An 11,459-nucleotide genomic window follows, 5' to 3' on the forward strand; every position below is an offset into this window, starting at 1 on the left:
AGGTGCGAGGCCCCCCCCGCCCCCCCCCCCCAGCCCCATGACCAGAGGCTTTGCCACGGCCACGTAGGGGGCTGTTCTCCCCCGGCCCTTTTTGTCTATGTCGGTTGGACTCATCTTCTCTAGTCCCCCCCCGGCGCCACCAAGATCACAACCGGGGGGCATGTATTGATGTTGTTTAATCACCTTAAACCCTTTCTTGCCCCTTCCTTCTGGCTATAGGTGTGTTTTAACGGAAACTTAAAGTAGGAAAGAGGTTAGAAGCAGCCCTTAGCTACCCTCTCGCTCTTCACCGGCAGAGACCTGGCTCTCTCTCCAGGCGTGGACACCCTCTGGACGCAAGGCCGACGGGGCTTCGATTTACTCTGTCTACCCATTAAGCTGGATAAGCCCCCAATAGGAGGGAAGGGGGTGATGGAAGAGGAGGAGACTTCCCCTCCTCGGCCCCTGCCATGTCAGTCTAGTTCACGAGAGGTTCTCTGCACTGGAGAGGAGTTCCGTTTTCAGCAGCCCTGGACTCTGCTCGGCTCCAGCAGCTTGGACATCTGCTAGGACAGCCGTATCCCAGGCAAAGGTCAGCAGGGCAGAGGGGACCTGAAACGGAGGCAGCGACAGGTCAGGCCGGCTCGGAGCAGAAGAGCAGATCGGGATGCACTTCTCTCTTTCCCTGTGTCTGTCTGTCTGTCTCTCCCTTTGCCCCCAGCCACCCGCCCCCGCCCCCATGCTTCCCGGCCTACCAGTCCACACTCGTTGAAGGCCAAGTTGTCGTCCGTTAGCTTCTGCCTGCCGGAAGGGAGCAGCTCGAAGGGCAGCCAGTCGCTCTGCAGAGCCTCCCGCACGAAGGCGTAGAGGGTGGATACCCGCTCCCGTGCATAGAAGGTCCCTGGTAGGAGATGGGGAAGGGGGCGGGGGGGGGGGGGGGGGGGGGGGGGGGCAGGGGCTGGGCCCTCAGAGCCGTCCCCCACCGCCTCTGCCTTCTTCCGCCCTTCCCTTTTGCCAGGGTAGGTCAAACGAGAGGAGCTCCGGCCCCGGGGCTGGAGTAGAGAATCGGGGTTGGGGGGCAGGGCTGGGACCCCCAAATCCCTGTCTCCGCTGTAGCAGGCCCGAGGCACTCACCCTGCAGGATGTAGCCATCGGGGAAGCGGACTCGCAGAAGGGTGTATACGTATTTCTTCATCTCTCTCTGCTCCTCTTTTTCCCGCATGGCCTTGGTCCGCAGCACCGCCAGCCGTTCCACGGCTTCCGTCCTGAGGCCGGGAAAGGAAGGGGGGAGGTGGGGAGGCTGAGGAGGTCAGACCCCGCCCCCTGCCACCTCGGGCCTTTCCCCCACTGCCCGAGGCAGCTGCTCACCCACCTGAGCTGCTGCTCCCGCTTGAGCTCCACGGCCGTGAGGTGGTAGAAGTCCTGGGGCAGGTCGAAGTGAGAGGCCAGCGCGGAAGGTCTCAGGACCCGTCGCTGGCGGTCCAGCTGGGCCCGAAGCGGCTCGCCCTGCACCAGTTGCTGCTTGTGACCCTCCAGGGCCTCCACGTGGGCCAGGGCACGTGGGCCCAGCACATAGAATTCCTCCATGGTGCCATCTGCAGGGCCCAGTACTTCGGTCACCCTTCTCCTTGCCACCGCCTCCCCCCCCCACCCAAACCCTCCCCACGCCTCCCCCCCTTCTTCTGGCCCCTTGCCTTGATCCGAGACAGGGAGCGTGGTCTTCTCAAAGCCGACTGCCTGGAAGAAGTCATTCGTGCCCTCCAGACAGCTGATTCGCTCCTGCAAGACAGGTCCACAAAAGCTTGGGACCAGTCTGACTGCTGCCCTTGAGGCTTTGCGTCTTACCAGGTGGGGTCGTTAACAGATTTGTCCGTTTAGCGGAAGGAGTGGTGAATGGGGGATTTTTAAAAAAAATAAAAATCAGTAACAAACGAATAGCAGATCAGTCTGTGACTGCTGAGATGGTGGCAAATCAGTGAAGGGAATAATCAATCGAGGAAGAGTCCTGGGGAACGTGATTGTGTGGCTACAGCTCCCCCCACCCCGTCAATCCTGAAGTCTTGTCCCCCCGAAGTGGGGGGGAGGGGGGCCTCCCCTCCCCCCACCCCCCCATAACTTTTAATATTGACAACTGGTAAGAAGCCTAACAACTCTTCCTTCCCACCAGAGCTGGACTGTTGTTTCTCTTGTTACTGGTGTCTAATGAATTTGCCTGTATTTCTTTAGCAAGTGTGTCTGTCTTTCTTCAACCCACCCCCTCCCGCCAGGGCCCATTGGATAAATCACTTGCTTTATAGGTTGTCCCCAGAACACTCAAGGCTCCGCTTAAAGTAAGCAGTCAACAATCAACTGCTGACTGTCCAGGAATATGGGGATTAGTAGGGGACCGCCTCCTGAAGGAAAAGTGGTTTGGCGGACCTGGGTGGGGGGCTGAGATGCAAAGGAAGCGGCGGCAAGTGACTTGGGAAGAGGGAATAGGAATGGGGAAGCTCACCTGGAACACTTTATTCTGCAGTTTGATTTTCTGGTATTTCTTCTCTTCAGGGTGCAGGTAGATGTTGTCCAGGTACCTGGGGGGTAGTCAGGGAAATAACAGTAATGGTGTTTAAGCCCTGACTCTGTGCTAAACGCTGAGACAGATGACAAAATTAAGATTTTTCAGATCGGACACAGGACGAGCATTCTTATCCCCCCCCCCCCCCCGGCATTTTACAGATGAGTAAACCCAGGCCCCCGAGTGGTGAAGTGACTTGCCCAATGTCACAACAGGCCAGGAAGCTGGGCCTCCTGCCCCTCAGTTTCCTGGGCCCTGCTGCCACACCGCTCCCTTACTCTGGGGAGAGGGGATCAGGTTTAAGAAATCGGAGCAGCGGGGACATTCCCTGCTGCCTGGCCCGAGGCAGGGGCCGTTTTCCCGCTCCCTGGTTCTCGGATGGAAGGGACAGGCTGGACTGAATGGGGCAGGGAGTGGAAGTAGGAGAGGGCTGGGTGAATGGCCCCCCTACCCATTTCTCCAAAGCGATGAGTCCCCTGCCCTCCCAACTCGGGAATGCTTGCTTCTCTTCCCCCTCCCCGGCGCCCAAACTCACTAGCCCCAGGTTTGACCCTCACTTGGCAATAGTCTCCACACCCAGCTTCACCATGGCCTGGTCCTTGTTGAACGTGTGGATTTTCATGATGGAGGCAGCCACGGGGTCCACGGAAGAATGCTGCGGGAGGAGCCGGAGTGACGCTGGTCAGACTTGCCCCGTGAGCTCCCCCGACACACCTCCCTCTACATGCGCATCCCTAGGGCTGTACCGCGTCTCTACAATGCATTTGGGGAAGAGGCAGGAGTAGGAAAAGATGGCAGTCTCTGCCCTCAAATACCTTAAAAAGTCTAATGACGCACACTATTTATTGAGCACCTACTGAATGCAATGCACTGTCCTGAGGGCTGGGAAAGTTCAACAGAACACAAGATGTACTTAAGAGGGAAAGGCAAGGTAGCAGGCGATAGGACAGCTCCATAAGCAGTGGTGGGGAGGGGAGAAGAACAGGAAAAAGGGGCTCAATCAGGGAAGTGGTGGCATTGAGAATTCTGAAGGGGGGAAAAGCTATAGTGTGGTGTTTTGGGGGGGGGGGGTTGGTGAGGGTGTTTCATGCAAGGACAAAGGCGGGACCAAGGGGCAAAAGCAGGAAAACCGGGAAGGAGGTTTGCTGGGGCAGAGCCATAAGAGACACGGACTGGGCTGGAGTGAGAGGCGGGAATGGGCAGGCTGCTGAGGGGAGCTTGCCCCTTACCTGGAGAATCGCCTCCCTGATGTGTGCTTCCCGCTGGTCCTTTCTCAGCCTGGAGCCAGTCAGCGGGCAGATGAAGTAGACACCGGATACTGACAGTGCCCCTGGACCAGCCAGAGGGGACTTGGGCTTCTAAGGGGAGAAGCACAGCAGGAATTGGGGCCAGGGCTACTGCCTCCACCGCCCGCCCGCCCGCCCCCCCCAATCTGAGTGCTGGAACCAAAAGTCCATCCTCCACAAAAAGACCTCAGAGAAAGCAACAGGCTATCACAGAGCCCAAACAGACCCACTGTTGGTGGGGGGGTGGGGGGAAGAAAGGGGGGTGTCACCTTCTGCCCATTTTTACCTCACAAGTGCCAGAGGCACCTGAGCTTCCGGCTTCGGCTTCCAGCTCCTTCGCCACTGGGGAGGGGATGACAGTGAGAGGGAGACAGGGATCCTTCAGGGGTGCAACAAGGTCTCCCCTCGGGAGCCCCAGACCCAAATTAAAAGCCCCAGTCCTACCCCACCCCCCAAGTCCTGCTCGGTGGTGGTGGTGGTGGGGGGGGCTGCTATAGGACCCACCCCTCTAGGCAAGGGTTCTTGGAGTGGGGGATGGGAGTCAGTGGGGCTCACCCTGGTTCTGGAGGGCGTCCTGCAACGAGGGGGCCCGGGGCTTGAGCTGCTTCTGCTCCAGGCGGGCCAGTGCTGCGGCAGCCGCCCGCTGGGCTTCATCAGTGGGTCCCTGGCGGGGTGTGGGCGCTGGCTTCGGTGGCTGGTCATTGGGGGCTTTCTCCCTGTAGTGGATCGCGGTTTGTGTGTGACACTTAGCTCCTGGCCATCATTGCCCGCTTCACCCCCTATTTCGGTGTGCCCTTGCTGAATCTTTTTACTAGGCCACCTCTCCGCCATTGGAAAATCCTGAAATCCCACCTCCTCCGGGCAGCCTTTCTGGATGACCCAGTGTATCTAACCGCTCCAACCTCCTCGGGAGCACTCCCACTCCAACACAACGGACGAACAGTGATGTGGCACGGCACTGGTCAAATCGGTGGTACCGGACTCTTTACTGTGTGCAAGGCGCTGGACTGAGCTCTCGGGAGAGTCCAACAGGGGAGAGTTGGTAGACCTCCCGGGGGCTTACGGCCTAGGGGTCTTTCTGCTCTCCGTGTCCGAGCCGATCCGGTAACTGATGTAACTGCCACTGATGTTTTCGGTGCGTCAGGTTCGTCCGTCTCATCATCCTTACAGTCTCCCGACGGTAGGGCCCACGCTTTCTTCCCTCTGCTCTGCTGCCCAGGGTTTGCATTCTTTCGCTCGTATTTACTGAGCGCTTACTAGGTACAATAAACAGAGACGCTTCTGCCCACAACGGGCTTCGGTCCAGGCCGGTTGAGGGGGGAATCACTAGCTCGTAGGAGGTTGGAGGTTGGCCGCCAACCGTTCACACTTTGAGGGGTCTGTCTCCCAGTCTGTCGCCGGCCCCCTTTCCGTTCTCCCTCCAAATCCCTCGTCTCTCTGGCTTCCCCGCCCCCACCCCCGCCATCAAACGCCCGCCTCTCTCCTTTACCGCGCGCTCTCCGTGAGCTTCTGGCCGGGTCCCGCCGTCTTGAATTTGAAATCCGCCTTGATCTCCTGGAAAAATTTCTTCATGATGCCCAGGGCAACAAGCAAGCAACGGAAGACTGGGGAGGCCAACCCCCAACGGCCCAACAACCGGAAGGAAAATAGAGCGAGGGGGAAGCCCCGCCTCGCGCCCCCGCCGCCTCGCGCGCCCGCCGGTCACGTGCCACTGGGGGGGGCGGGGCGCCCGACCGGAAGGCGGCCCGGCTCGCGCCACTCCTCTGCCGAGACCGCTCTGGAATCCTCGGCCTCATCTCGGTGGCACCGGTTGCCATAGGTGACGGCGGGCGGCCAGCCACGTGGCCTAGCGGAGGGAGGCCGGGCCGGCGGGGCAGAAAGCCCCGGGTTCGAATTCCGCCCCAAGTCCGCCGCGTGACCTGGGGCAAGTCGTTTCACTTCCCGGGGCCCTCGTCGGGAAAATGGGGCTTAAGAGCGGGACCCCCCGTGTGGCACGTGGACTGTGTCCAACCCGGTTGTCTTCTGTCTCCCCCAGTGCTCAGTACGGGGCCTGGCACGGAGTCAGCATTTAACAAATACCATTAAAAGATCAGGCCTTTTTAATCAGGCCCTCCCTGATCCCAAGAACCAGCTAAAGCAGACGGTCAACTGAGTCAAAAACACATGAGCCCAACATGGAGGGAAAACACCTAGGTTTTTGTACAGCGTTTTTATTTTCAAAGCGCTCTCACGACAATCACACGAGGTGGGTCGAAAGGCGGGTATTATTATCTCCATTTTGCAAGGTCACACGGCAGGTCAGGGACCGAGTCCAGAATCGAACCGGCATCCTCTGGCTTCCAGACCAGCTCTCTTCCAAACGCATCTTGCTGCTTCCCCAGGGAGCAGGGCCGATACGGTTTCCTGTGACAGTCCCTATTTCTCTTCCTCCCTACCTCTCTAACTCCACAGTCTCTTTCGACCCCAAGTCACGTCACTCCTGGTTCGTCCTCACAGTTAATCCGGTCGGTCAGTCTATCGTATTTATTGAATAATAACTGTATGCAGAGCACTGTACTGAGCGCTTGGGAGAGTACAATATAACGACAGGCACATTCCCTGCCCACGACGAGCTGACAGACATTAATATAAATAACTAAATTACAGATATGTACATAATTGTTGTGGAGCTGGGACGGGGGATGAATAAAGGGAGCAAGTCAGGGTGATGCAGAAGGGAGATGGAGAAAAGCAGCGTGGCTCAGTGGAAAGAGCCCGGGCTTGGGAGTCAGAGTTCATGGGTTCGAATCCTGACTCTGCCACTTAGCTGTGTGACTGTGGGCAAGTCACTTCACTTCTCTGTGCCTCAGTTCCCTCATCTGTAAAATGGGGATTAACTGTGAGCCTCACGTGGGACAACCTGATTACCCTGTATCTACCCTAGCACTTAGAACAGTGCTCGGCACATAGCTTAACAAATACCAACATTATTAAAAGGAAAAGAGGGCTTAGTCAGGCCTTGAAGGGGCAGGGGGGCGGGAGAGGGAATTGTCTGTCGGGTATGAAGAGGGAGAACGTTCCAGGCCAGAGGCTTGGCATGAACGAGAGGTCGGCAGCGTGACAGACGAGACCGAGGTACAGCGAGAAGGTCAGCGTTAGAGGAGCAAAGTGTGCAGGCTGGAGGTAGGAGGGGGCGAGGTCCTTCAGCGCTTAAAAGCCGACGGTAAGGGACAGTTGGTTGCGCCAGGGAACTTAGAATGATGGTCGTTCTCTTGGTTAAGTATTAGACCATTCACCTAGGAGTCCTTCTAGTGACCCACGAATTTCTCCAAACTCTACTTTGACTAACTGATAGCTTCCACTGCTTTAACTCCCTAGTTAACTCAGAGACCTTTTTTCTTTTTTTTTTTTATGGTGTTTAAGCGCTTACTATGTATCAAGTGCCCTCTCAGGGTCGCATCTGGAGAGTTTCCAGTACTCTACCAGTCACGACTACAGGAGGGAGAGTCAAGCAGAGGCCTACCCATTCCATTCCTAGCTCGGGCAGCGGCTAGTGAGTGGAAGGCAATCTGCCACAAGTCAAAACTCACCTGTGCTGGGCCGCTGCGGCACAGGACAGAGTCGAGGGCGGAGACTCGTCTACTGCTTGGAAGGGGGCAGTGGTAAACCGCTTCCGTATTTTACCCAAGAAAACTCTACGGATCCGCTACCAGAACGACTGCAGATGGAAGCGGGCATTCTGGGAGAGGTGCGTCTACGGCACCGCTATAGGTCGGACACGACTCGACGGCATAAGACAACAACAGTGTATCAGAACTGTCCTAAGCACGGGGGTAGATACAAGTACAGTTTTAGTAGGAGGGAGTAGGATTTAATCCCCATTTTACAGATGAGGAAACTGAGGCACAGAGAAGTTAAGTAACTGGGCTCTCGGCGGATGAATGGCAGAGCCAGGATTGGAAACCGGATCCTTCTCACTCTAGACTTCAAGGCTCTCCATCACCTTGCCCCCTCCTACCTTCTCTCTTTCCACCGCCCACCCCGCACGCTCCGCTCCTCTGCCGCCCACCTCCTCACCGTGCCCCGTTCTTGCCTATCCCACCGTCGACCCCCGGGGCCATGTCCTCCCGCGGTCCTGGAACGCCCTCCCTCCTCACCTCCGCCAAACTCATTCTCTTCCCCTCTTCAAAACCCTAAAGCTCACCTCCTCCAAGAGGCCTTCCCAGATTGAACTCCCCTTTTCCCTCTGCTCCCTCTCTACCCCCCCTTCACCTCTCCTCAGCTAAGCCCTCTTTTCCCCCCTTTCCCTCTGCTCCTCCCCCTCTCCCTTCCCATCCCCTCAGCACTGTACTCGTCCGCTCAACTGTATATATCTTCATTACCCTATTTATTTTGTTAACAAGATGTGCATCACCTTGATTCTATTTATTTGCTATTGTTTTAATGAGATATTCATCCCCTCGATTCTATTTATTGCTATTGTTCTTGTCTGTCCGTCTCCCCCGATTAGACTGTAAGCCCGTCAAAGGGCAGGGACTGTCTCTATCTGTTGCCCACTTGTTCATTCCAAGTGCTTAGTACAGTGCTCTGCACATAGTAAGCGCTCAATAAATACTATTGAATGAATGAATGAATCCTCTGACTCCCTGGCCCATGTTCTTTCCAGTAGGCTATACTGCTCCCCTTTCTGAACTGGCTCCTGAAGAATCTCCTTGATCGTGTGCTTCTGGAATGAGACCGTGGTTTCAAAATACAATGTGGCACAGCAGATATAATCTCTGCAGCACATCAGATTCAGAAGTGGCGAGAGCACCACCAAGACCGCTACACGGTTTTGATAGACCCGACGAAAGCATTTGGCGCCGTCGGCAGGTCCGGACTCTGGAAACTGAATGGTAAATCTGGCTGCCCTGAGTTGTGTGTTAATAATGATAATGACGATATTTGTTATGCGCTTACTATGTGCCAAGCACTATTCTAAGCACTGATTTGGAGACTGCTTCATGATGGCATGGCTTGCCGTGTCACAGCTGGGGGTGCCCACAGGGTAAATCAGGGCTAGGCCCAGCCCTGTTCAATTTCTTCTAGGCAATCACTTGTCTGCTGTGTGACCTTGGGTAAGTCACTTAACCGCTCCGTGTTTCACTTACCCCATCTGTAGAATGGGGATGAAGACTCAGTTCCCACGTGGGTGCCCCACGTGGGACATGGACTGTGTCCAACCTGATTATCTTGTATCTACCCCAGTGCTTAGTACAGTACCTGGCACAGACTAAGCACTTAACAAAGATCTTTTTTTAAAAAAAAAGCCAAGTTGGAGGATTCAACAGGGGACTTGAATGCAGGTAGTAGAATACACTTCTGCTCGTCTGGGAAGCCTCTTAGTCAAGAAATGCTCTAGGTGGAAAACAGGTTAATGAAGGTAAACGATTTTGCTCAATCTCCCAGGTAATCTGGAATGAAAGGACTGAAGAAAGCGAGAAGAAAACGGAAACAGTGATTCAGCCCGCTCTCTGAGAAACCCTAAATCAATCTAACAATTACTATTTATCGATTCCCTACTGTGGGCAGAGGACTCTACTAAGTGCTTGGGAGAGTACAATAGAATTAGTAGACATAATCCCTGCCCTCAAGGAATTTACAATCTAGTGGTCTGAAGATAGGCGCTACAGTAAATTAGATTGGAGGAGGTAATAGACTATAAAGATGGGTCCGTAAATACACCTGAGGGAGTGTGAATCCTCAAGTGCTTAGGAAGCTTTCAAGGGGCAGTTGAGGTGATTACTGTGGTAACAGGGTTCGTTGTACCTTATTAAAAACCCTTGCCCCCTGCCTCCTTGCCAGTTTGGGGGCTGGCTGGGGGGGGAGGGGAACGAGAGGTGAGTCTTGGAAGGGGGAATAATGTTGGTATTTAAGTGCTTACTATGTGCAGAGCACTGTTCTAAGCACTGGGGTAGATACAGGGTCATCAGGTTGTCCCACTTGAGGCTCCCAGTTAATCCCCATTTTACAGACGAGGTAACTGAGGCCCAGAGAAGTGAAGTGACTTGCCCACAGTCACACAGCTGACAAGTGGCAGAGCCGGGAGTCGAACCCATGACCTCTGACTCCGAAGCCCAGGCTCTTTCCACTGAATCACGCTGCTTCGCTCCCCTTCCCTCAGGGGAAGCATCCCAGTCTAGTGGATACAGTGCGGGCCTAAGAGTCAGAGTTGTAAACCCGACTTTGCCACTTGTCTGCTGTGTGACCTTGTGGCACGTCACTTAACGTCTCTGGGCCTCAGTTTCCTCAACTGTAAAGTGAGGATTCAATATCTGTTAATAGCAACAACCCTGATTTATTAAAGGTGGGATTTGTTAAGCGCCTACACGCGCCAGGCAAGTTACTCAGGTTGGACGCGGCCCCTGTCCCACACGGGGCTCACTGCCTTAATCCTCATTTTCCAGGTGAGGTGACGGAGGCGCTTTCCCTGCGCGGATCACTATACTGAGCGCTGGGGTAGATAGAAGATAATCGGGTCACGTAGGGGGCTCACAGTCTAAGAAGGAGGGAGAACCGGCATCGAATCCCCATTTTGCAGAAGAGGGAACCGAGGCCCGGAGGTGTGAAGTCCAAGATCACACAGCTGGTACGAGGCGGTGGGGGGATTGGAACCCAGGCCCGGGTTCTTTCCCCATTCTCCCTCTTCCTTAGACCAGGAGTCCCATGTGGGACGGTCACGGTGTCCGCCCTGATCGACTGGCGTCTATCCCAGGGTTTAGCACGGTGCTTGAGACGGGGTAAACTCCTCCCAAATACCGTCAGTAATAATAATGTTGGTATTTGTTAAGCGCTTACTACGTGCAGAGCATTGTTCTAAGCGCTCGGGTGGATACGGGGATATAAGGTTGTCCCACTTGAGGCTCACAGTTAATCCCCATTAGACAGATGAGCTAACTGAGACACCGAGAAGTGACTTGCCCACAGTCACACAGCTGACAAGTGGCCGAGCGGGATTCGAACCCATGACCTCTGCCTCCAAAGCCCGGGCTCTTTCCACTGAGCCACGCTGACACCCTGGCCTTCCGCAGCCCTCTGTGCCCCCTCTTTCATTCATTCGTTCATTCAGGCGTATTTATCGAGCGCTTACTGTGCGCCGAACGCTGTACCGAGCGCCTGGAAAGTAGAGTTCGGCAACAACGGGCTCCCACTCTAGAAGCCTCTTCTCGATCCTCCTTCCCCACCAAGCGGCAGCAAGAGCCCGGCCCGGGGAGTGGGTTCGAATTCCTCGTCTGCCGTGTGACCTTGGGTAAATCGCTTCGCTTCTCTGGAAAAGGGGGGGGCGAAGCCTGGGAGCCCCACGCGGGGCGACCCGGTTACCTCGCATCGACCCCAGCGCTCAGCAGAGAGTAAGCGCTCAGGCCCCCGCCATTCGGCCGGCCCGGCCCGCGGCCCGGCTCACACACCCCTCCCACTGCCCAATCGCCTTCCCCCGTCCGGGCCCGGCGGCTCCCCGCATTGGTCGGCGCGCTCCGGCCGCCCCCCACGTGCCCCGAGCGGCGGGGCCCCTGGCCAATGGGAGGGCGGTCCGGGGGGGAAGGCGGGACTTCCTCCGGGCCTCCGACCAATCGGAGCCCGTCCTCCCGCCCGCCCTCCCCGCCGCTCTCCCGCCCTGCCCCCTC

General features: G+C 56.2%; 1 protein-coding gene and 1 non-coding gene across 2 annotated transcripts; one reads left to right on the plus strand and one right to left on the minus strand.

The window, feature by feature from the left end:
- Positions 1-158: 158 nt before the first annotated feature.
- UBXN6 (UBX domain protein 6) lies at positions 159-5,481 on the minus strand. Its single transcript, XM_029052696.1, has 11 exons — positions 5,309-5,481; positions 4,375-4,535; positions 4,106-4,161; positions 3,763-3,891; positions 3,091-3,188; positions 2,474-2,549; positions 1,674-1,758; positions 1,352-1,574; positions 1,114-1,244; positions 735-880; positions 159-591 (listed from the first exon to the last, which is right to left on the minus strand). Exons 1-11 carry the CDS (start codon positions 5,389-5,391, stop codon positions 463-465), a joined length of 1,317 nt encoding a protein of 438 aa, XP_028908529.1. The 5' UTR covers positions 5,392-5,481; the 3' UTR covers positions 159-462.
- A 1,759-nt stretch (positions 5,482-7,240) lies between these two features.
- Positions 7,241-7,378, plus strand: LOC114807508. Its single transcript, XR_003755568.1, has one exon. It is a non-coding gene; the product is annotated as a small nucleolar RNA SNORA7 (small nucleolar RNA).
- Positions 7,379-11,459: the final 4,081 nt, after the last annotated feature.

The sequence above is a fragment of the Ornithorhynchus anatinus genome, chromosome X2, assembly GCF_004115215.2.
Source record: "Ornithorhynchus anatinus isolate Pmale09 chromosome X2, mOrnAna1.pri.v4, whole genome shotgun sequence".
In the NCBI taxonomy this organism is placed as follows: Eukaryota; Metazoa; Chordata; class Mammalia; order Monotremata; family Ornithorhynchidae; genus Ornithorhynchus; species Ornithorhynchus anatinus.